The sequence below is a fragment of the Lissotriton vulgaris genome, chromosome 5 (assembly GCF_964263255.1).
Source record: "Lissotriton vulgaris chromosome 5, aLisVul1.2, whole genome shotgun sequence".
Taxonomy (NCBI): Eukaryota; Metazoa; Chordata; class Amphibia; order Caudata; family Salamandridae; genus Lissotriton; species Lissotriton vulgaris.
In genome coordinates, this window is record NC_141693.1 from 180,724,735 (window position 1) to 180,751,461 (window position 26,727).

The 26,727-nt window shown below is 44.2% G+C and overlaps 1 protein-coding gene across 1 annotated transcript in view; it reads left to right on the top strand.

Moving 5' to 3' along the window:
• WHRN (whirlin) overlaps positions 1 to 26,727 on the top strand; it is a 963,606-nt gene that overhangs the window by 759,296 nt on the left and 177,583 nt on the right. Inside the window, exon 7 of the mRNA XM_086919999.1 lies at positions 22,264 to 22,476. Within this exon, the coding sequence (XP_086776125.1) occupies positions 22,264 to 22,476 (213 nt within the window). The remainder of the gene's footprint in view (positions 1 to 22,263; positions 22,477 to 26,727) is intronic.

Here is a 26,727-nt window from a genome sequence, read left to right on the forward strand (position 1 = left end):
CCGAAGGCGAGGGACGTTAACGAGACAGCAGGACTTTAATAGCCGGTATAGCCCTGCTAGGAAGGGCTGTAAGGCTATTAGAACATTCTGCCACTAGAGGGCAGAATGTTCTAACAAATTAAACAAAGAGTTCTCGAAGCTCGTGGGGATATAAATCCCCTCGAGCTTCGAGAAGCCTTTGTAGAAGATTGGAATGTTGCTCTGCGGGCCTTTACCGGCCCATAGAAGCAGGGAGCACTCCATTGTCTGCAATGGAGCTCCCAACATTCCAATGTTCTAATAAAGTGTATAGATTTAAGCCTTGATTTATAGATTCCAATCTGTATGAGGCCCAGGTTTCACGAAGTGCTCAAAAGTATGCCACTCTAGCACATTGAGTAATTATGCACCATTCATGATAAAAAATGTACCACAAACGCATGCGAACAAAAGAATGCGAGTGGCTATTGTTTGCGGTGCTTAGTTGAAATGCATCCTCATGTCAAAAATTGATGTGGTTCATGAGTAAAATGATTATAGTTGTGAAAGAGTTTCCCTTCCTTAAACACCACTTTTGTCAGTGGTTATGCCTACGTTCAAGGCTACTAACCCCTGCCTCCCCACCCACCACGAGTTGTGGAAGTTGGCACATTTGAATTAAACCATCCTATTCACCCCCCACCTTGAGAGTGAACTTCGGAGTAGTGAAGACACTCTGTAACGAAGTGTGGTCACATTTTTAGTATTTGCTGTGTCATCCCAGTAACTTACAAAAAACACAGTTGATGGACAGAATGTAGAACAATGTCATACATTCACCCCAGTACAAGGATCTGGGCCTAAATCCATCGTTTTTTTGCACTCCACACCACCCTGGGTTAGACACTGGCTATATGCAAATCAGCTCTGACCCTGTGCCTCATGGGAACAGTCCAGTCCGAACTACCAAGCCATGTCTTTCCCAGACCGGAATCAAGCATCCAAGGACCGGGTGGTGTGGAGTGCAAAAAAACGATGGATTTAGGCCCAGACCTTTGTACTGGGGTGAATGCAAGACATTGTTCTGCATTCTGTCCATCAACTGTGGTTTTTGCAATTTTCACCCCGAGTGGGCTGGGTCTGCTCAGACGTGAGTCCCAGGCTCTCCACATCACTGGAGTCAAGCTATCCAGGCTGAAGAAGGCTGATAGCCAGAAACCGGTCCTTGGATGCTTGATTCAGGTCTAGGAAAGACATGGCTTGGTAGTTCGGGCTGGACTGTTCCCATGAGGCACATGGTCAAGGCTGATTTGCATATAGCCATTGTCTGACCTAGGGTGGTGTGGAGTGCAAAAAAACGATGGATTTAGGCCCAGATCTTTGTACTGGGGTGAAAGCAAGACATTATTCTGCATTCTGTCCATCAACTGTGTTTTTTGCAATCCCAGTAACTTAGGCATGCTTACAAGTTGGACACCATAAGCCATTCTACACGTTGCTCCTATGGGGGAGAGGACACCTACCCTCGCAGCTGAAAACTTCTGTCTGCTAGAAGCCTCTTTAGAACTGTTCAAAGTAGAGCTCTAAAGCCTTAAGGGCCCGCGTTTGAGGAGTAAATCATCATTAACCATCAGTGCCGGCTTTAGGGCAGAGTGACCTGTGCCATTGCACGGGGCGCCAACGTTGATGGGGCTGAATGTTAGGCTGAGGAGAGGTAAGAGCAGCCTCCGGAGATCTTTGAATGTGCTGCATTCTCAAGTGGATAATAACCACAACATGCTAACCGTGCACTTAATGGATCAATCTGTGATTTGTCTAGTGATAGTTGTGACTCATGGTGAAGTACAAAATAAGTTCCTGATGCTCAGCACAATGTGTAGCATGCATATCACAGATTTGTATTTTTTGTAGATAGCTCAGTGGGTTACTGATAGCTCAGTGAGTTACTGCTTCTGGCATAGAGATCATTCAGTTATGTGCACTTCATAGGTTGAATCCTTCCACTATAGCTCAGTGAGCTATAAACTGGCGCCAAAATGCTGCTTGCAAACTGTAAGGCAAAGGTTTAGAATATTTTTGTTTTATTCTCAATCTTTCATCATACTAGAGTTGCTAAAAGAGGATTTATGTGGATAGTACTGCATTTATATTGGTATAAACAACCCCCAACCACTAAGTTATGTATTATATCCTGAGTTTGTGGGGCAGCTTGACGAACTCTTTTGCATCAGAAAGATTACACAGCCTGGTGCATGGTGTTGTTTCGGGATTTCATGCCAGTGCAAATCCTGAATTGTTGAAAAGGAGCCCCAAGTAACATAAAGAAGCACTAGCCTCTACATTGCGTGACTTTGTGCCAAGGAGACGTAACAAGGGTGGTATATGGACATTCCCATGCAACCTCTCACAGAGTTTAATGCTTATCGATATCTGCTATCATTGGTAGAAGAAGGAGATTTGCATCAAACCTTTACAACTCCTCCAAGCAGATGTAACTGTTAAGCACACATTCAAAGTGTTAAGATGTTAAACCTTGTCAAAGCACCGAATTTTGTATTGGAAGACCACACTTCTATTACAACAACTTAAGAGTTCCATTTTAGTAAAAACCTATGCTTGACACCAAGTGCACAAGCACTATGGTGAAAGGGTTTGTGCTTTGGTGCAAGGCAGCCTAAGTTAAGTCAACGCTAAGAGGAAAATTGCGGCGCCATATCTTAGTAGAGATGGCACTCTTGTGCTTTCTACTTTTCATGCAACACAGCCCAGCAACTTTGGTTACTGCTCTGTGTTGTGTGCAAACTTAGTAAAACTGCCCCGTTGTTTCTCCAGATGAAGCACCATTAACATATAGGGCCACATGTATCATTGTTTCAAATAGTGATTACCTAACTTCGATTCTCTGTTAATCGCAATTAGGTCATCGCAATTTGAATGTATGAAACCCCATGAGTTTCATTTAGCATTTCTTAATGGGTCGCAAATCGACCACTGAAGTAACAAAACTTGAGGCGGCACCCCTGCAAGCTACTTGGACGGGCCCCTACAGACCCATTAAGGAGCTCTCTGGGCAGAGTATTGTGCGACGGCGGTCCCCTGAAACTCGCTGGCCCCCCTCCCCGCGGGGGATGCGGGGGCCTGTGTTACGCCACTGGAATCGACCTACTTCTTTAATATTAATGAGGCGGTCACAATTTACGACCCATTAGGAATTGCTAAAATCACAGGGATGGCGTCCTGTTGGGGTCGGCATACTACCATGTCTGTGATTGCTTTTAAATAAAGCAATCATTTTTATTTTTTAAATGCAGCCCGTTTTCCTCTAAGGAAAACGGGTTGCGTTTAAAAGAGAAGTACAGCACCCTGACACCCCATATTGGTATGAGCAGCGCTATAAGAGAAATGAAATACATCTGAGAGGGGCTAAGGAGAGATTGGGAGCACCATTTGAGTAGGGAAGAGGGGGAATTCGTGGTAAAGGATGTCCCCTGGGGTTGGGGAGGGCGCCAACAAAGATTGCCTAATTGGTGCTACTGATGCAAAAAACCGGTGCTGATGACTGTAGGCCGTGGTCCTCCTTAAGCGCCATTTCCGTAAGATGTGAAAGCCGCGTCAAACTCCTGCTTCTCTATTCACCACATTCTATTCATCGCACCTTCACATCTGTCATCTGGGACTCACTGTGCTAATGTCTCTAATTACACTAATTTCAATATGCATTCAGCCGAGATGGCTAATGAGGAATTTTTGGAACTAATAATCATGCAATTAATTTGAATATGCACGGCTGACATTAATAAGCCAGCTTTGCTTGTGGTTGCTTATTGATTGCTGTGTCATATCTTTTGCATATTGATGAGCCAGAGAAGTAAAATGCGGACCCAGTGCTGGCTTCCTGAGGGAGTTTACAAAATGGCCTCCCTAACATTCCCGCTCGAGTTAGCATTCCGTGTAATATTTCTCTGGGAAACACGATGGAAACAGCCCTAACATAACAGTAGGTTAACGCTTCCACAGGTGCAGCCTTCATGTTATAACATCAAACATTAGTTATTAATAATACGAATTTTACAGGGTGGCAGTAAAATCAGTCATTCATAGTGCCTCAGCGTCACAAGACTGTTTGAAAGCGCTAAAGGATATGCAGATTATCACATCACCAGATAACATGGTATGTTCTTCCTTTGATAAGAAGTCCACTTTAGTCTGTTTTTCACAAATGCACTTTCGGCCAGTGATAAGGAAAATGGATCCCCTTCTGGTATATTTTGAAATGAGACCCATTAAGGTGGATGGAGTTGTTATTTTTTAAGGGAAGTGTTTTTAGCAGAAGCGTTATATGGACTGCCTCGCCGGGGCCTCATTTTTAGGAGACTTTAGTAAGTGGGCTTCAGAAAATTCGCCCACACGCTTTGGCTTGTGGCCTAGATCTTGCGGTTACGCGCGCGCGGGTGCGCGCTTTCGAGCACAGGCACCATCTTGCGGGCATTCTTACCGCGCGGCCGCGTCACTTTCACGGCCGCGCGGCCAATGCGTTTTTAGGTCTCGCCCTGGAATAGCATCCGAAGGATGCGTCCAGGGTCGGAGACTATAGCGAGCTGACACGGGGGAATGAGGGACAAAAAACTGTCACGCGCTTCTCCCCGGCTGGATTCAGCTGCTTGCACGCGCACCAACATTCACGCATGCGCACATCACAGCCACACGCATACACAGCACTCACGCATGCGCACATACACACGCATACACAGGCACACCCCCGTCACCTACACGCATACACAGAGACCCCTCCACACACACCAGCCCCTCTCCTCTCGGCTCCACACACACGCACACGCATTTACACTTACACAGACACGCAGGCACCCAGACAGGCAACCCCCCCCCCGTCACACACACGCATACACATAGACTCCAGGACACATACACATACACACACACATGCACGCTCACACACATACACAGTCCGCCGCCGCGCGCGCGCACACAGATGCCCCCCCCAACAAGGCGAAGCCCCACTCACCGGCATCCTCAGTGCAGCGGCTCCCACCGGCAGCAAGACTCTTCTTCCCTTCTTCGGCACCGGGGCGCAGGGTAGGCTCCTGCCTGCTCCGGTGCGCCAAACAATCGCGGCTCTTCCGTGGGAGGCGGGGTAGGCTCCCGCCCTCCTACTTCCGGTTGTCCCGCCCGGCCTGCCTGACTTCCTGGTCGCAGGCCGGCGCAAAACGCTGCCTCCAATTGGGGGAAAGGGTAGTAGGACTACCGGTTTTGGCAGCCATCTTGGAGTGGGGTCATATTCCTTGCAGATAACTAGATAAATCAAGGGAAGAAATCCGCCATCTTCAAGGATGGAACAAAGTTTATACTGTGGGTCTGTCACAGTTAGTTGCTAGGTGCCAAGTGCATATTTGATCAATTGAAACGGCGGAACGGCGCAGTGATAGTGAAGGTGCTAATTTATATAAAGCTAATTGTAGAAAAATGATTGTATTGATGGCAAAGATGCAACAATGGTTAAGTTACTCAATGATTACAAACAAACAACAAACAAATAACTTGCATTGATTAATTCATGTTAATGTTCATTGTGAGTATGGACGATGCCGTGAGGGCAACTCAAGTCTCTCAAGCTGAATACTGAGTGCGTGCAGAATGACAGTGCGTGCAGAGTGACAGTGCGTACAGAGTGCGTGCAGAATGACAGTGAGTGCAGAGTGCGTGCAGAGTGACAGTAAGTGCAGAGTGCGTGCAGAGTGACAGTGAGTGCGGAGTGACAGTGAGTGCGGAGTGACAGTGAGTGCAGAGTGACAGTGAGTGCAGAGTGACAGTGAGTGCAGAGTGCGTGCAGAGTGACAGTGAGTGCAGAGTGAGTGCAGAGTGACAGTGAGTGCAGAGTGACAGTGAGTGCGGAGTGACAGTGAGTGCAGAGTGCGTGCAGAAACAGTGAGTGCAGAGTGCATGCAGAGTGACAGTGAGTGCAGAGTGACAGTGAGTGCGGAGTGACAGTGAGTGCGGAGTGACAGTGAGTGCAGAGTGACAGTGAGTGCGGAGTGACAGTGAGTGCGGAGTGACAGTGAGTGCAGAGTGACAGTGAGTGCGGAGTGACAGTGAGTGCGAAGTGACAGTGAGTGCGAAGTGACAGTGAGTGCAGAGTGACAGTGAGTGCAGAGTGACAGTGAGTGCAGAGTGACAGTGAGTGCAGAGTGACAGTGAGTGCAGAGTGCGTGCAGAGTGACAGTGAGTGCAGAGTGACAGTGAGTGCAGAGTGACAGTGAGTGCAGAGTGAGTGCAGAGTGACAGTGAGTGCAGAGTGACAGTGAGTGCAGAGTGCGTGCAGAGTGACAGTGAGTGCAGAGTGACAGTGAGTGCAGAGTGACAGTGAGTGCAGAGTGACAGTGAGTGCAGAGTGACAGTGAGTGCAGAGTGCGTGCAGAGTGACAGTGAGTGCAGAGTGACAGTGAGTGCAGAGTGACAGTGAGTGCAGAGTGACAGTGAGTGCAGAGTGACAGTGAGTGCAGAGTGAGTGCAGAGTGAGTGCAGAGTGACAGTGAGTGCAGAGTGACAGTGAGTGCAGAGTGCATGCAGAGTGACAGTGAGTGCAGAGTGACAGTGAGTGCAGAGTGACAGTGAGTGCAGAGTGACAGTGAGTGCAGAGTGACAGTGAGTGCAGAGTGCGTGCAGAGTGACAGTGAGTGCAGAGTGACAGTGAGTGCAGAGTGACAGTGAGTACAGTCACTCAGCACCACCACATTATCAGTCAGAACCACCACAGCATCACTCAGAACCACCACAGCACCACTCAGCACCACCACAGCATCACTCAGCATCACTCAGCACCACCACAGCACCACCATAGCACCACTCAGCACCACCACTGCATCACTCAGCATCACCACAGCCCCATTCAGCACCACCACAGCATCACTCAGCACCACCACAGCACAAATATGTTCTCTCAATGTTTCAAGCTTTATTACAAATGTCACAAAAAGATGTTAATATTTCACTTCTGTTCTTGGATTTTGTTACAATAAAATACACTGAACATAATCTTCACAAAAGTTATTTACAAAAGTTTAAGCTATTGCTATTATAAATTACAATCACTTTTATTAAGTATTAAAAAAAATTAAAAGCCATTGTTATTTGTAATATCAATACATCTAAGTCATGTAAATACAAATGTTGCATTACAAATGCTATAGGTGTCACATTTGCGAAAGTTATAACTATTGGCATTGTAAATGACAAAGCTATTAATTTAGCTATTTTCAAAACCAACACATAAATGAACATTTGGTGAATTTCCATTAAAATATTTGACTTTTTTACTAAGATATTATTATACTGTTTTATGCAAACAAAATTTAGATACTGCATAAATAACTTTAATAAAACATATTTTATATGAAGCTTTTTATGTAAAAAAAAAACTATAGCATAAAGCAAAAAACAATTGCCATTTACAATGCTAATAGCTCAAACTTAAATAATGCGAGACCTATTGCATTGCAAATGCTTGTTTTTTTACTTTTAGCGCGCCTGACTCTTCTCGGCAGCTTATTCCCATTAAATTAGTTTTCTGATTTTAAAAACAGCACATCCTATTTCTCAACCTAAATACATATCACTAGTGCATTTTTAAAGACGAGTAGTACAACATAAGCAGTCGACATTTTCCATCTCTTTTACAAGTGCAAAGATCAGCCTCCCGCCCTTCACTCGTCTCTCACTGGCTTGCAGATTCCTCTAGACTCCCGCCCAGTGGCTAAAAGCCGTGTCTGTCTTTTCATGGCAATGCCTTTTAAGCTGGACTATGCGAAAAAGTATTAACGGATGCTGCCGACGTTAGAAAAGAAGCAGCTATTTTGTTCGCAGTGTGTTCACTTGCAGATGTGACGTGAAGCACTGCAACAATAAAGCACTTTGGAGGTTTACCCCTCCTGCCGACGTCGAGTTCAGTCATTAATCTGCAAGTAAAATTCAAGCTGGACGGATCAACCTTTCATCCGCTCGAGGTCGATGGCATGACTGCAGCGGAGTTGGTGAATTAACATACTCCATGCCTGAGCTCTGAACACCTCGACGCCAAGATAATCCAGTCAGTGGCGTCACTAGGGTTGGTGTCACCCGGTGCGGATAACTCATGGTGTCACCCCCTCACGACTTACCCAATGGACCTCCTCCGCTCCGAGTCTGCGCAAGTATTTCAGCATCCAAATTGTCAAAGCATCCACAAGTTTCCTTCAAGCTACAAGCTTGTCTGGCTCCTGCTGGCTACGCTACAGATACCGAAGCAGACAGGCCCTGACCGCCGGCCAGCTCCTCACACGGGATCATGGTGCTGCTATTTCATTGGGGGTTTTGAGTTAGGCACACAGTTAGTGCCTGGACATCATGGTGGTGCCGCCTGGGATATGCAGTGAAATTCAGTACCAATTCCGACCCCCCCCCCCCCCCCCCCCCACGCTGGTATTGATAGTTACTTAACCAGACCTACATTTCTGCTTACAGCATTCACTTATTCGTCAATACATTGTGCCATCCAAAATTCACAAGTTTATTATATGATCAGCATTTTACAAAAGAAGCAATTAAATAGCAATAGAATAAAACACATACTTCCTATTACTTTTATGAAATGTGTAAGTAAAAAAAAAGACTCGGTGTCAAGAACAGGAGATGCCCGTCATCTTTCATAGCAACCAAGCTTATGTGACATTTTGATAATTTCATTATAAATATGAGTCACCCAGGCAGGCGTTTGCAATAGTTTCAAGATTGTTTGCAGCAGTTTTAAGATTGTTTGCAGCAGCTTTAGAATCTTTACTTAGAGTTTCTCAATGCTCAAATAGGTCTAATTTCTGATATTTATACGTTTCCCTAGTCTTCATTGCTTGATTTTTTGCTCGCAAGAAAGTGTCACTCATAACATTTGAAATGTCACTCATAATTATCCTGAAATTATGAAAATGTCACACATCGCAATCTGAAACCTTGGCAGCTATGGGTGTACACTGACAATGTCTTTCCTGTGATATTTCCCGGGTCTGAAAAAATAACCCCGGGTGGGCAGAGTACAATGGGTCCGGGTATAAAGAGAGTTTCTGGCTCTGACTGTCCTCGGGCGGGCCTGGCTTCGGGGGCAGTCACGTCTTACCTGGGCCATGAGTGCTGGCACGCGCCCAGGAGGAGTAGAAAGACAGACACAGCAACACACATAGATAATGTAGCGAACACCAGCTCTGAAATAAATCATGATTAGATCGCTCATTGACACGCCTCTTTAAAGCTCTCCTTTTTTATAGCACTGACTGTCTGTCTTCTTGGCCGGCCTTGGGGACTGTCTGGGACTCGGAGTAATGCGATTGCGATCAAATTGTGTGCCACTGCACTGCCACATTTCTAACTTCATTAATATTTAATAAATGTATTAATGATATTTCTCTCTCATTAGTATAGCGTCACATCTTCTTAGACACACCTAATGCCCTTCGACCAGCTTCGCACTATTAAAAACTGCCCAAAAAGTGATAAATTACATCTGCTGTCTTTAGAGGTAAACCAGCGGCATAGGAACCCTTCACTTCCTCACTCTCGGGATTAGAACTGTAAAGCGCCTCACACTTGTCAGTGGCTAGAAATAAACGACGTGAGCTTTTCTCTGACAGATGAGAAGAAGCGATTCACAGCAAGGTGTTTGTGTACGTGTATGTTCGCACAGGCTGCCAACAAGTGTATCGGACTAAGAGACAGGTCGAGTGTAATAATAAACGCTTGTGATGCCAAATGGTGTTTGCACTGTACGGCATCAAGCACATTAAAAGAATGGCCACTGAAAAAAATTTCAAATGTGAGTGCTTCAGGAAACGGATATACGAAGCTATATGCAAATAAGATGGTGCTACTGCCTAGTGGTTACATTTTTGCCTACGGTACTACTAGTATGAACCTGGGGTCTTCCGATTCCAAATTCACCCTTCGACCACATTCTGAAATACTGGACAAACAACTTCAAGTAAGTCTGTCTCACCTCGGCCTCCGGACCCAAGAACTGAAGTCAGTCGCAAATTTGAAGGGGAGACGACGGCGCTCGTGATATGAAAGGTGGGGTGACACTTGACTTTAATTCCTTTAATTCTAGCAGCGCAGCACACACTCCCCTGCGCTGCCATCTCGTCTCCTCCCACAGACGTGGTGCTGGGGCGCGACCACCGCGACGCGTCAGAGGACGGAGAACAGCGTGCGGGGGCTGTCCCAGGGCCGTCATTGGTAGCCTAAAGTTTGACGGCCCTGGGACCCACAAACTGGGTACGCCACCGCCGCGCATCACACCATTATCACATCACGTCATCACCAGTATAGGTGGTGCGTGCATGCGTGGTGCGTGGCGACGTGCTGAAGTGCACTGACTGCAGTATAATATTTTTATTTCTAAGCAGGTGCGCACCGTGCAGGTGCGCTTGCTTGCGGCCAGCGTAACCAGATTGGTGTCACCCCATGATGGGGTGACACCCGGTGCGGTCCGCACCCCCCGCACCCCCTAGTGACGCCACTGAATCCAGTGTACTGCGTACCTGCCGCAGAAATCTGAGCAGTTTGTAGATCATAGATAGGTTGGAACCCTGTTGGAGCCAACACAGCCTTTCATCCTTCTGATGTAGATGAGATTAGCACCAGTTTTGACAGTACACAAGTCGCATGCAGCAGATAACTGCATCTAAGGTATGTGTTCTGCCTAACTGAAAGTAAAACATGCATTTCTTCACGGGCCTTTTATAAACAAGGATCAAAGGTAATTCACCTCAGATTCAGGAGATTTAATCCTAGCAGCACCAGGACAACCTGATTGGGTGTTTGTTGCACTTTATAAATATGCTTCATCATCAGTCGGAATATGAACCGGTAGATCTATTTTTGGAATGACTTCCTGATTAAACATAGTGCTATAATAGACTTTTATCCTTTCTTTACCTTATCAGTCAAATACAAAAAGAAGAAGGTGATGGACGGATGGAATGTTTGAATTGATCTCAGCCACTGGCAATGGCTCGAGTCCGCATTCCAATCCATCGATTTTCTCCCATCATGCTCCCCCAGTTTTTTAATCAGCCATATGCAAATAAGTCTTCACCCTGCCACTCATGGGAATAGTCCAGCCCGAGCTGCCAGGCCTTAGCCTTCCCGAACCAGAACTCAAACAACCAGGACCGGTTTTGCACCGGTTAGAGGTTATTTCTTTTTTAATGCTTTTTTTACCTCATCAAGTTTATCCCTTATTTCTTCATCTTTTTTTCCAAGCTCAATTTGTTCCTATTTTTTCACTTTTTCACTATTCTCATTATTTTCCTGATAAATCTTTTGTTTAGCATGTCAAGCGCCGCTGCCTCTTTCTACTACCACCATCCGTCTTTTATCCTTTATTTGATTTTTGTGATTTTATTCTTTGTGGTTTATCCTATAATTTTCTGTCCCTCTTATTTACCCCAGTCCATTTCCTGCAGTTGTGTTTGTTTCCCTTTTTATTAAATCTCTGCACCATTGTTTGCTCTTGCCTTTTTCGCAAATCCTCATTCATCAGTCCCTTTCTTCCTCTGCCCCATTTTATAATTTACTTTCTCATTTCTTCTCCCCATTCTTGTATTCCTATCTTCCATGTGAGCCAGGTTCACAACATTAGTGGGTTCCGGGACATGTGAGTATATCCATCTAGGCCTGTTAACAAGCATTGCTAGCAGTATAATCAGATCCATGTGCTGAAGAGGAAAGGCCTTGGAATGGCTGCAGTCTCCAGACCCCATACCCATAAAACCTGTATAAGCCATTTATTTTACATATTTTTATGAATGACATCAAATGAGGTTAGATTTAAAAGTGGTGTCTTTTTAAACATTCTGTTTTACGTCTGCCATGTAATAAAAGACAAGAAATGCAAACATTGTTTTAAGAAGCTATACACTTATGCTGTTACGCACTCATGCTCTTATCCGTGATATATATAGAGCTCAGCATTCATTGAAAATGTACCATTGCGCATGCATCTACTTGTCATATATTAAAGAATGCATGCCATAAGTGCATTTTTCCATTAAGAGTTATTGATAATGGTATGTTTTTTGGTCTGCCTAGAGACAGCCTCATATAAACAAAAAAAATATAGATTAAAATGTGTACATATATACATAGACAGAGGAACCTTGAGGAAGCCTTCTTCATTTCTTCATCCATTGATCGGTTCCAATGTCAGTCACATTTCGCCCGCCCACCACAGTCTACAGCATTGGAGCATGGCAATGTCTACTTCCGCCACGGGCTCTTTTGCACTGGAAGTGACTGCATTTTGCCTAATCATGTGTCCACCCTTGCCAGAAGAGAGATGCACTCATGTGCCAGGAATGGTGCGTCAACACTTTACTTTGCAAATGCTTTTTACTTTACCCCTCCCCAGACCCCTATCATGTAGTGCAGTCTTTTGACTCTGAACCATTCTGATTGGGCATACTATTTCATAAGCGGATGATTATCAAACTAAAGAGGCTGACCTCATGTGGTGCAAACAAGGTTATCTGAAATTACCCAGTACAAATATTCTGTGGATCCCAACGCATGTGCCCCTGACATGGTTTGTTAGATTACTGTTTTTCCATGAATAACAGCAAAGCCTCAGCCTGTGCTACTCTTCTTCCAGAATCTGTCAAGCAGCAAACCTCGTATTAATGGGGACGGGGCAGCTCTATACACCTTCTCAGGCAATCTCATTGCCCATTTTCTGTTTCCAATGTATTTTTTTGTCTAATGATGGTCCACGCAACTCACCCCTTTTGCCTCTCCTGGAAATTGTATTAATTTGACTCTGTCCAATTCGTCAAGTGATTAACAGTTCGCTTTTGATGACAGTCAGTTCCTGCACAGGCCTAGGCGGGGGTAGTATCAATCTCCTATACATGTCCTAGAATCATCTCAGCAATTAGTGGTTCATTGGGGGTTCATTACAGTGATAAGATACGGAACGCCATATTTTGGCCTCCTTCCATTAGCATTTGCCCAGTATTCATCTCTGTTGTAAGAAAAACTAGCATTTGCAATGCAATAGGGTCTTGCATTACTGAAAGTTTGAGCTACTGCTGTTGCATTATGATTTGCAACGCTAATAGCTCAAACTTTCAGTAACTTTCTCAAGCATTAGCATAGCCAATAGGTCTCACATATGGGACCTAAAACGTGCTTAGCCACGCAACAGTTGATGCTGTTGTACCAATGATATTATGCTGCATACCAAAATACTTATAAGGTCCCAAAAACGTGACCTATTGACTATGCCAATGCTTGTTTTTAAAATGCAACAGCTTTCACTGGTAATGCACATGTGCAGAAACATTACCACTTCTCTTGTTGATAGAAGTGTTTTCCTCAGGTGTGTTTTTATAGAGACGCCTCTTGGGTAGAAAAAAAGGCGTCTCCACTGCTCTGGGAAGTGTCTTATGGTTTATTAGGTTTTAGCATATGAAGCAACTTTCAGTCACCCACTAAGGCTTCTGCTATTTTTAAACAAGTTCTCTCTCCTGTTTAGGCTCATACTATGTAAAAATAAGAACTCTCTTTTGTTTAGCTTCATTCTATATAAAAAGAATTAATTGTATTGTTTAGGTACACCCTATGTAAAAAGAAATACTCTAGCCTGTTTTTGTTCATCCTGTTCATATGTAAGTGCTCTCTAATGTTTAGCTTCATCTTATGTAAAAACAAGTACTCTCTCCTGATTTGGTTCATCCTATGCATATGTAAGTGCTCTCTCATGTTTAGCTTCATCCTATGAAAAAAAACAAGTAATCTCTCCTGTTTTGGTTCATCCTATATATATGTAAGTGCTCTCCCCTGTTTGGGTTCATGCTATGTAAAAAGAAGTACTCCTGTTTTGGTTCATCCTATGTAGATATAAGGGCTATCTCCTGTTTGGGGTCATCCTATGTAAAGAGAAATACTGGCTACCCTGTTTTGGTTCATCCTTTGTATATATAAGTGTTCTCTCCTGTTTAGGTTCATCCTAAGTAAAAATAAATACTCTCTTCTGTTTGGGTTTATGCTACGTAGAAATCAGTACTCTCTCATGATTAGGTTCATCCTATGTAAAAAGTGCATTCTCCTATTTAGGTTCCTCCTATGAAAAAATAAGTGCCCTCTCTTATTTTGGTTCATATTATGTAAAATAAGTGCTTTCTCCTGTTTAAGTTTTTGCTATGTGAAGGGAAGTGCACTCTCCTGCTTAGCTTCATCCTATGTAAAAAGAAGTACTCTGTACTGTTTAGGTTCATCCTATGGAAAAATAAGTACTTGCTCCTGTTTAGGTTCATCCTATGTAAAAAGAAGCACTCGCTCCTGTTTATGTTCATCCTATGTAAAAAGAAGCACTCGCCCCTGCCTAGGTTCACCATATGTAGAAAGAAGTACTCTCTCCTGTTTAGGTTGATCCTATGTAAAAAACAAGTACTCTCTCCTGTTTTGGTTCATCCTATGTAACAAAAAGTGAGCTCTCCTGTTTGTGTTGTGTTCACCCTATGTAAAAAGAAGTACTCTCTCTTGTTTAGGTTCATCCTATGTAAAAAGAAGTGCATTCTCCTGTTTAGGTTCCTCCTATCAAAACAATAAGTGTTGTTTAGGTTCATGCTATGTAAACTAAGTGCATTCTCCTGTTTAAGTTCTTCATATATGAAAATAACTGCACTCTCCTGTTTAGGTTCATCCTGTGTACTGTTTAGTTCCATCCTATCCAAAAAAAAGGACACAGCCCTGCTTAGGGTCACCCTTTGTAAAAAAAAGTACTCTCACCTGTTACGATACATCCTATGTAAAAAACGAGTACTCTCTCCTGGTTTGGTTCATCCTATGTAACAAAAAGTGCTCTACCCTGTATGTTTTGTGTTCATCCTATGTAAAAAGAAGTACTCTCTCTTGTTAAGGTTCATTCTATATAAAAATAAGCACTCTCCTGTTTTGGTTCATACTATGTAACAAAAAGTGCATTCTCCTGTATGTGTTGTGTTCATCCTATGTAAAAAGAAGTACTCTCTCTTGCTAAGGTTCATCCTGTATACAAATAAATACTCTCTACTGTTTTGGTTCTTCCTATGTGAAAGGAAGTGCACTCTCCTGTTTAAGTTCTTCCTATGTGAAAGGAAGTGCACTCTCCTGCTTAAGTTCTTCCTATATGAAAGAAAGTGCACACTTCCGTTTCGGTTCATCCTATGTAAAAAGAAATACTCTCTCCTGTTTTGGTTCATCTTATGTAACAAAAAGTGCTCTCTCCTGTTTGTGTTGTGTTCATCCTATGTAAAAAGAAGTGCAATCTCCTGTTTAAGTTCTTCCTATGTGAAAGGAAGCACACTCTCCCGTTTAGGTTCATCCTATATAAAAAGAAGTACTCTGTACTGTTCAGGTCCATATTATGTAAAAACAAGTACTCTCTCATGTTTTGGTTCTTCCTATGTATATGTATGTGCTCTCTCCTGTTTGGGTCAATCCTATGTAAAAAGAAGTACTCTCTCCTGTTTTGGTTTATCCTATGTATAGGTAAGTGCTCTCGCATGTTTAGGTTCATTCTATGTAAAAACAACTACTCTCTTCTGTTTGGTTCATGCTATGTAAAAATCAGTACTCTCATGTTTAGGTTCATTCTATGTAAAAATAAGTGCATTCTCCTGTTTAGGTTCATCCTATGTCAAAAAGAAGTACTCTTTCCTGTTTAGGTTCATCCTATGTAAAACTAGTACTCTCTCCTGTTTTGTTTCATCCTATGTATATTAAAGTGCTCTCTCCTGTTTATGTTCATTCTAAGTATAAAGAAATACTCTCTCCTGTTTGGTTCATGCTATGTAAAAATCAGTGCTCTCTCATGTTAGGTTCAACCTATGTAAAAAGAAGTGCATTCTTCTGTTTAGGTTCCTCCTATGACAAAATAAGTGCTCTCTCCTGATTTGGCTCATGCTTTGTAAAAGAAGTGCATTCTCCTGTTTAAGTTCTTCCCATGTAAAGAAAATGTACTCTCCTATTTAGGTTCATCCTCTGTAAAAAGAAGTACTCTCTACTGTTTACTTTCATCCTACATAAAAAGAAGTGCTCGCTCCTGTTTAGGTTCATTTTAAGTAAAAAGAAGTACTCTTTCCTGCTTAGGTTAATCCTATGTAAAAATAAATACTCTCTCCTGTTTAGGTTCAACCTATGTAAAAAGAAATACTCTCTCCTGTTTGGGTCCATCCTATGTAAAAATAAGTACTCACTCCTGTTTAGGTTCATTTTAGGTAAAAAGAAGTACTTTCTCCTGCTTGGATTCATCCTATGTAAAAAGAAATACTCTCTCCTGTTTAGGTTCATCCTATGTAAAAAGAAGTACTCTCTACTGTTTACTTTTATCCTATGTAAAAAGAAGTACTCTCTCCTGTTTAGGTTCATCCTAAGTAAAAAGATGTACTCGCTCCTGTTTAGGTTCATCCTAAGTAAAAAGAAGTACTCTCTCCTGTTTAGGTTCATCCTATGTAAAAAGAAGTACTCTCTGCGGTTTACTTTTATCCTATGTAAAAATAAGTGCTCTCTCCTGTTTAGGTTCATCCTAAGTAAAAAGAAGTACTTGCTACTGTTTGGGTTCATCCTATGTAAAAAGAAGTACTCGCTCCTGTTTAGGTTCACCCTATGTAAAAGTGTTCTTTCCTGCCTGCTGTTTCAGGTTTTCACAGTGAAGACTTAGTAAGCAGTAGATAATAAGTAGCACCCAGGAAGGCAGGAGAACAGTTTCCTTTTGCCACAACTAGTAGCTCATCCCAACAGTAGCCCAGCTAAGACCGCTCAGGGAATGCAGGATAAAGATTCTCAGTCGCTGGACAAAGCAGCAGCTTTCATCGTTTTCTTCGGGACCCAGGGACGGTCTGGCTGTGGCGAGCACCTTCAGGCCCGGACTGCCCGTTGCAGGAACCGGACAATACCCCGGTGCGCCGCAAGGGTGGGGGCCGGTGTTGGGCCCCTGGTGGCCGTTTTTCTTACAGGGCCGTTTTTGCAGCATAACTGCTAAATCGGCCCTGTAACAAAATTGGCCGAAAACCGGCCCTGGCAAAGAGCTCGGTCGCACCCCCAAACCAACCCGGGGGGAGGGGTAGGCGTCCGTGCACTTTGCCAGGGCTGGTTTTGGTTCCCAGTCCGGCCCTGAGCACCTTGCATTTTTGCTGTGGGCTGGAATGGTGAGGGCCACTTTTGGACCTGTGGGGGGAGTTATTGTTACTGGGGGCCGGCTTTGGAGCAGTGCTGCAATATCACCCCCTTTAACAAAAGCGCAGTGATTCCCCGATCTTTATAACTTGCAAACTACATTTAGGATCTATTGTGCATTGAAAGGCAGCGGTGACGTGTACGACGCGCCCTTTCCTCCTTCAAGTGTAGTACATCAATTCATTGCAACTGCAATTGTGGTCGAAAATCATTGCCAGGTTGTTGACTTATCAAAGCTGTTAGTTCTGATACACAAAGTAGAAACTGGTAATAACAGAGTTGTCAGTTTGTGAGCAACTGCTGGGAGCATCAGAGAAGCAGAACATGGTCCAGGAGACCACTACATGGCCCCCCATGCCTTTGCGGAATGTGTTTTATTTTTATCCCAGCCTGTCTCCTCCAGTGTTCTGGGCCAGTGGGGAAAAGGGGCAGTTTCATCTCTAATACTACCCACTGGTTCCAGAAAAGTGCAGGCTTGGACTAATGTTGTCAGATGTGGCTTCCTCTTGCACAACTGAGCAAATGTTTCCACTTTCCGAAATAATAAATGACCTGTGAGGGTGCTTACATCTGTGTTTTGAACACCAGCTGCCCCACATGCACACATTGTGTGATCTTGAGTAAGGACCTGAGTAAGAGGTCTTCCTGTGCCTTGTTTCCTATGTCTTACTATGAGTGCCGCGGTGCAGTTCATTGTGCGGTTTGCAAGTACCTGCCCTACAAGTGAATGCATCACAGCCAAGCAGCAGCATGTGACAGTGACACAGGCACATGTTCAAAAATAAAGTTATTTGCACACTATGAATTGTTTTCAGACAATTCGTTTTTGCATTTTTGTGAGTTGCCACTCATAACAGTGGAAGGATTTGTTTATTTTTCCCCTTCACATTGGTGATAACATAAAATTAGAGACATGACTTTTTTTCAGTTCTTTAAAAGTTCTTACAGACTTATTTTCCATGAATCATAATCGTCTTTTATGAGTCTGCAATCAAAGCTCTTATTCTGGGGGATTGTCCTGGGGATCTAGGTGCACATTTGGGGGTCATGTAGCACATTTGTTTTTGCACAATTGTCAGTTCTGCTGCACATTTAGTTTTAAGCATTTTTTTAACGCAGATAATACTTCACAACTTGTGAACCCTCTCTGAGATTTATCCATCCAATGGACAAACTAAACATGGTTGTAAACCACAAGGACATGAAAATGAGGCCATTAAGTTATATCCTCAGACAATTTCAGATGGGTTTATTCATCTGTGTGAAAGCATGCATCCAACATTAAAAGTCTAATTAAAATGTTATCTGCAAATACATTGTGGATTTCTGTAAGACAGATATTGATGAAAGCTACTTAGAGCTTTTCAATGTGTCTGAACTTTGACAGGCAGAGGGGAATTGTTGCATCATGCGAATGAGTAACTGATGCCCTTCCGTGTGAGCAAGGTCAACATTCATGCTCTCATCTTCCTGAGTTGCTAGACTGAATGCTGTTGCCCTCCTACATGAACACACACATTATACCAGTAACTTGGTTGTTACAGCAATTACAGATACATTTAAAATGTATTATTTTAAATAGAAAAATTCTGTATTATGTCTATGTGACCATATGTCAAATTTAGAGAAATTTGATGAAGAGAATGCTAGGTGCAAATACGTTGTGGATTTATGGAAAACAATAATTAATGGCAGCAACTTAAATGTTCAGAGACATGTTTCTGTACAGTGTTGTAGGAACCTTATTTATTGCCCTACAGGTTTAAAAAACGTTTTCTACCTGCTCAGTGGCCTCCTGGGTGCCATATAATACACCACGCCCTATGACACCCCTTCCCGGGCACGTAGAGGGCAACCATTTTGTCTTAAAGGTCAACGACCTTTGGAAATCAAGGATTTGTCTCCCCTGCTGTAATGAAAAGGATATTTGTATCGAAGACACTGTAAACTGATTCCTTCTTAAGGAAATTTAGGGTGTGGGCTTGGTGTCCAATAAAAGTGCTAGTGTAAGCACTTTGGACAGTATATTTCTTCAAAACAATGATAACATCTTACATTTTGCAAAGAATTCTCACTGGGTCCATCCGAATTCTCGCTTACCCACTTGAAAATTAATTTGCCGTTCTTTCTGTCACTTATCCCTGTGTGTCCTGTACTGAGCCTCTGCCGGGGTTCTTCAGTCACTTCGGCTGTGCATCGCCAACGACCCTCCCTTAAGTCCAAGCTTGTGGAGTGGAGCACAAAAGCCGTTCTCATTATGACTTGGCTACTAGCGAGGCATATTGATCACTTCTGCGCGCTCACCTCTCGGCTCACCGCCAAATACCTGCTTTTCAGATCAGTTTCAATTAGCTTCAAACAAGCTAGAGAAGGACTTTCAAATTGTCCAGGAGCTCTCCAGCCGTGATGCTGGGACGGCTGTAATCCCTAATTTGATGGAGCTTTGCCTCAGACTTTATCACTACTTTGGCACCAAGATGGCTGTAATAAGGAAGGATGACTGTCTAGGGTAGGTTCTTTTCCCCATCTTTCTCTACAGTTGATGATGTGGCTCGAGTTGTGCATCAATGTGTATCAGTGCTGAAAATGGGAAAAAGGACTCCCGAAAATAACAGGTTGGATGATTGGAGGCTGGTGCTCTCAAGGTATGGCACGCATTGAGTGTGCATGGGTTGTACTGTGGGCCCTAGTGCCTTGTATGCTGGCATAGGCACATTGTAGTGCACACAAGTCATTATGATTATCGGGCCAGAATCCTGTCCTAGAATAGGAATACCCTGTCAATAATGTGTTTTTATAATCCTATCTCCGAGGGCAGTTTTTGATCTTCTTTTTCTTGTACAACCACTACTTCACCAAACTCCGGTTATCAATTCTTTAGAACTCATCTCACTTCGCTCCTCTCAGGAGTGGCTACAGTTTTGTCATGACTATGGTCATCCCAGTTTTGTAAATTTGTTGAATTGACTGATTTCCTTGAGAGGTTTTGTTCCCAATTGTCATAATTTGGTTGAGTCCCCACAAATGTCCACTTTGAATCCTAAATGCATGATAGCTGCTGACGTCAAGGGTTCATCTGTGTCTATTTTTGGCTCCTAGGTCTTGGACTGCTATCAGTGTGTGATTCTTCCATGTTCTCCATCTTTTTTGATCAGTGACGTACAATTTTCTCAGGTTACCTCACTGTCCTCATGCCAGTTCAATCTCAATCGTTTGCCGATATGTGTTCATGCTCCTCTTGTCCTTTTGATATTAGTCACATCCTCTACATGTAAGAGATCAGCAACTAGACGGGCAGCCACTGGCTCAAATGAGCAAAACACACAAGATGATGGACGGAATGTTGCACAATGGCAAAACATTCACTCCCAGTCACAGATCGGGATTTAATCCATCGTTATTTTGCTCACCAAGCCCCCCCAGTTCAGACATGGCCATATGGCTCAAATGAGGCACTGATAGATCGTTGAGCATGGTTATAGGCATCCATCCTTATTTATCTCTGTTTTTTTGCTTTGTTCCAACAAGATGAGACATTGTCTGGCTTATATTACTGTCACCTGATCTCACTTGGATTAGGGCAATGCCCTGTATCCAGGGCTGACCACATGTTTGCATACCTGTCCATAGCTCATACACTTTGCTTCTGCTGCACCACTCTTAGGGGTGCTCAAATCCACATGAACTTTGCCACTGTGTTCAATTTTGCAACAACTTTCTATCTATGGTATGTTCCTGTTATTTTTTAGAGAAAATATAGTTTTTTTTTTCTTTAAGCCCCACATAGTAATCTGCAACCCGGGTTATTCTAAAAATTCCATGGCAAGCAGGGGAGGTGATGACGTTTCTATGTGTTGATGTGTAATAACACTCCACTCTATATCAGAATTTTCAAAATGTTTGTGTCGACCAGCAGAAGAAATTGAGTCTTAGGACTTCTCAGTTACCCAATGATGCGCACTGCCGTAGCAATTGCACTGCATATTAATGTCAGCACTGCCGTAGCAATTGCACTGCATATTAATGTCATATCATACACTACCGTCAAACCTGTTCAGGAAATCAAGAGTGATCAGTAAAGATTGCTAATGTGTAAACCTGTGATGGTGATTCTAAATGGAATTTCAAAGCAACAAGCCTTACGGCAACACAGGCAATTGTGGGGCTTTTGGAAAGATGATGGAGAAGTGGAAATAGGGGATTGATCCTGGAGAAGGTTGGTCTCATTACTCAGTAAATAATGCAGCTGTGAAGTGAGTGCTTTGTTCTGGCTGTGAATCCATCGCTCCAAGACCTTTGAAATTAATTTTCTGCGTTGTGCCCTTTTGGTTGCCTGTAGACTGCAGGGCAAGTATATACTGTGATCGACCCCAGCAAAGAGACTGGAGTGGGAGCTATCCTGCTCTCCTCATTTCTCTGCTAATACCTCTCATGTCAAATGCTACTGTATATACACAACTTTGCACATTGATTGTAGAGGGCTGAGGACATGATTAAACTGTTTATGAAGAGTGTACCTCCATGTGATGTTTCAAGAGTAATGCATGGGAAGGGAGGGGTAGATTGTCTGTTTCTGAAATCCTGAAGTCCTGCAGTGAAACCTTTGGAAAATCAAGCTGTAATAATGTGAAGAGAGGTTTCATAGACTGATCCGATTCTTGCCGGGAAACTCTGAGGATCAACAATTTACATTGTAAATAGCAGTTAGCCAGTCCTTGGTCTCCTCTGAGGATCAAAGTATCACTTTGTAAAGATCTGTAAGATGATTTGGGGCTTTCATCTGGTCAGAGTGTCAATAAAGAACTGCAAGTGCATCCTTGGCTCCTCTGAAAATCAAAGTTTCTCGCTGTAAAGAGCAATATTTTAGGCCTGAAATTTGGCCCCTCTGTTAACTAAGGTGGCCTATTGATTGGAGGGGTGTCTTAGACTGATCCAGGCATTCGCAAAGAGTCAAATTTCCCTGTACAGATGTCTAGGGCTGAATATATTTGCAAATATTGTCAAGAAGTGATTGATAGAAGGGTTTAATGCATCTATTCCCTCCTTCCACAGTTCTCGCTCCTTTCTGAAGTCCGCGGTGTGATATCTGCTCAGGATTTGGATCGCTTTGACAGCCTGGTCTTAAAGAGGGAGATTGAGTCAATGAAGGCCCGGCAGCACTCCAGCACTGGAACTGGCACAGATTCTCACTCTGTGACATCTTACGGAGACTCTGTGTCCTCCACGGGCAGCTATGCCACCTCGACAACTGTCAGCTCTGCACGGGTGAGTGTGGGCATCTCCAATACAAAGGTGGTCCTTCTAAGAAATGGTTTATGTTTTGTATTGTTCTCTGTCCCTACTGTGTGGCTTGCTCTGACAGTGTATTTTTGTGCTACCATAAGGCTGTAGGGGTCCGCTCACGCAATTGATCATTTAGTGGTACATCTAGTTTTCCATCCTCCAGACACATTGAATGTCCATTGACTGCAGGTCAGAGGACAAGGGACTGTTTTGATCAGCATCAACATGCACATATGGCGTCACCCATCAGTTCCAGTCTCCATCCTTTAGTCTCCCATGGACTTCCAGCATCTTGTCTTTTGTCGCACAAAGTGTGATCATACTTGTTTTTTTACAGAATTATGCTCTTTTTGATTGTCCCATGATACGTAAGCATATATTTCAGTGGCCTGGAGGCTGTCTAGACCACCAGTGTCCTTTATTTCCAAAGAAACTCTTAAACATGCCTCCCTCATGATGATAAAAAATTCTGGATCTTTTTCCTGAAGAATCTTTCTGCCGAACTGCACAGAAAGCTTTGGCCATCAGTATTTTCTTGCTATTTGCATGCTCTGCAATTCTAACTCAATGCCCATTAAAAAGTCAGATACTTCAGTGTCTGGTCATCGTTGAATTTCAGCTGTCATAGAAGTGGCTAAACTTCATAGCGAAGAAGTATTAGCAACAAGTACCTCATAATGACAGAATATTTGGACAATTCTCATCTGTCATTATTCATCTAACCCCTTATTGTGGTGCAAACATAATTCTATCTTCTCCTGAAACAACCACATTAATTAGATGTATTAACCTGAGCGTTAGTTTGGTAACCACCTTGTCAGTGCTAGCACTGTTAGACTTGGCATCTTTTGGTGTGGTTTCTCCAGTCTTTTTGCTTCTGACCTCCTGTTTTTGACTGTGTGCTGAACTTCTTTTTTGCTAGTGTTAGGACTATGGGCACTTTACCACCGCTGACCAGTGCTAAAGTGCATGTGCTCCGTGTCTAAAATATAATGACATCTGGTTTCTCCATGATTGGCATATTTGATTTAGTGATAAGTCCCTAGTACAGTGCAATACATGTGCCCAGGACCTGTAAATCAAATGCTACTAGCGGGCACGCAAAACTGATTGTGCCTCCCACATGAGCAGCCCTTCAAACCTGTCTTAGCCTTGCCCCTGCAGAGCATGTGTTTGCAGTTTTAAACTGTCATGTCGACCCGCCAAGTTCATCTACTTTCCAGTCCAAACCTTCTCATTTATTGCATGTAAGGCACCCTTAAAGACGGCTCTAGGCAGCATTATGGACTGGGTGCAATGTATTTAAAAGGTTGGACATGTACTTTTGAGTTTTACATGTCCTGGTAGTGAAAAACTGCTAAATTCGTTTTTCACTGCAGCAAGGCCTATCCCTCCCATAGGTTAGAATTCAAGCTGCATTGTAACTTGTAAGTTTGGTGTCTCTGGATCATCATTATCATAATTAAACAGCATGCTTATTATTTTCAGTATATTTCAGTATATTACAACTATTTATCTTATTAGATTTTGTTTCTTCAGTGGGCTGCACATTCTTATCACACCCTTGTAATTTCTGTTGTTTTCGATGCACACGTTACTTCAGTCACCATTTTTTCACATTTCTTGTTCAGATATTAACATTACCTTCCGTGTTTCTTCGCCTAGTGCATTCTTACACAATCACATGTAGCATCGTGGTTTACACCGGTTCTCTCCTTTTAGACGTCACTCGGCTTGTATACCTTTTTAGGTCTCGCCTGTCGATGCGCATGCGCATCGAGCAAGGCGAGAGTATTGGCACTTATCCGCTCTTTATCCACACTGCAAGGAATCGTGGCGATTCCTTGCAGTGCCCGTGACTTTTAAGCGCAATGCGCATGCGCATTGAGCTTAAAAGCGCGTGCACGTCCGTCTTTGTTTACCCGCTCCGCCCCCTCCCCTTCCCGCCCCAACCAGGCTCTTGTAGGGCGACGCTTCACCAGCACTTCCCTCCCACTCGCTCACTTCCCTTCTCTCCCGCCCCCCACCCGACTTGAAATTTCATTCGGCCGCGCTGCGTTACTCCTCCCCTTCCCGCCCCAACCAGGCTCTTGTAGGGCGACGCTTCACCAGCGCTTCCCTCCCACTCGCTCACTTCCCTTCTCTCCCGCCCCCCACCCGACTTGAAATTTCATTCGGCCGCGCTGCGTTACTCCTCCCCTTCCCGCCCCAACCAGGCTCTTGTAGGGCGACGCTTCACCAGCGCTTCCCTCCCACTCGCTCACTTCCCTTCTCTCCCGCCCCCCACCCGACTTGAAATTTCATTCGGCCGCGCTGCGTTACTTTTACGTCAACATGGCTTCTAGTTTGTGCTCTCCCTTGTTTCACTGCTGTCTGTGCCTGCCCTGCTCCTCGCAGCTGCCCCGGACGTTGATGACTGGTCTCCGGGAACACTGGATGTGTGAGCTCTATCAGCGCGGCACCCTTTCACAAGCGCCGTGTGGCTATGCTTTATTAACGCCCTAACAGCCAGCGTTATTTTTCTAAACTTGTCTTGTAGTATGCCAAACATGACTCTTCAGGCAAAGTTAACACTTTCTGCGTTATAACGGCGGGCCAGAGAGAAGGCTGCGCTGCTTGGCTCAGACCAGGGGGGCACTGCTGTCTGTGCCTGCCCTGCTCCTCGCAGCTGCCCCGGACGTTGATGACTGGTCTCCGGGAACACTGGATGTGTGAGCTCTATCAGCGCGGCACCCTTTCACAAGCGCCGTGTGGCTATGCTTTCATTGTTGTGTGTTTTCCCTGCTGACTCTCTGCTCCCGCTCCCACTGCCCCCTACCTCTTCCCTTTCTGTCAGTCACCGGGCTTCAGCTTGTTGTTTAAGAGAGGCCGGTGCATTCTCGACATTACCAGTTTGTGGAAATAAATTAAACAAATGAGGCAAAACACATATTCGCAATTAATTGTACATCTCAGTAACATAGGCAATACGATCATCTCTGCGCCCGTTTCACAAACGCTCAGCTGGTTTTGCTTTGATATAGGGTAGGGAGTGCTTTGTTATTAGGCCTCATTTTGTCCATCCTTGTTTTTGATCTTCTAAGCGTTTTGTGGCAGTTTGTAACAAATGCATTTACTGAGAGCCATGACGTTTCTGAACCTAACCACTGAATAACCGTACTGGAGGGGAACCTGCTATAGTGTTTTAAAATTGTATTTGTTATCTAGTGGGTGTTTCTGGGTGTATCATGTACGTCTGCTTTTCGTGGGAGATGTTTATCTATGTGCTTTAAACTATCCCTGGCTTAACAGAAATTGGGGGGGGAGGGGGCAATGCATGCAGACAGAATTTAGAGGGTTTTGATAAGGGCATGTAGTAAGTCCTTCCACGCATTCCTCGCAGATATGTGGTACTTGGTATCATGTTCTGTTTTGTATGAGGGAGACTTATTACCATGTTCCACTCCTTAAAGTACTATAAAGCTGCCTCTCAGAAGAGGAGGCCCCATTTCCCACGTGTGAGCGCAAACAGCTGCTGACCCTCTTGGGCTGAGGACGTTGAACAACCTGTCCCGTGGGATGCCTTCATCGTCCTCCAACGGCACATAAGAGGCTGCAATTGACCGGGGTCCCCACTTTTGGGACGCCCATGTCACCCTCAACCCCTCACCCTCACTCACCCTCAACCCCTCAAACTCACCCTCACTCACCCTCAACCCCTCACCCACCCTCACCCTCACTCACCCTGACCATCACTCACCCTCAACCCCTCACTCACCCTCAACTTCTCTCACCCTCACTCTCACTCATCCTCACTCACCCTCAACCCCTCACCCTCACTCACCCTCACTCACCCTCAACCCCTCACCCTCACTCACCCTCAACACCTCACCCTCAACCCCTCACCCTCAACCCCTCACCCTCACTCACTCACCCTCAACCCCTCACCCTCAACACCTCACTCTCACTCATCCTCACTCAACCACCCTCAACCCCTCACCCTCAACCCCTCACCCTCACTCACTCACGCTCAACCCCTCACCCTCAAACCCTCAACCTCACTCACCCACCCTCAACCCCTCACCCTCACTCACTCAACCTCAACCCCTCACCCTCACTCACTCACCCTCACTCACCCTCAACGCCTCCCCCTCAACTCCTCACCCTCACTCACCCTCACTCACCCTCAACCCCTCACTCACCCTCAACACCTCACCCACCCTCACCCTCACTCACCCTGACCATCACTCACCC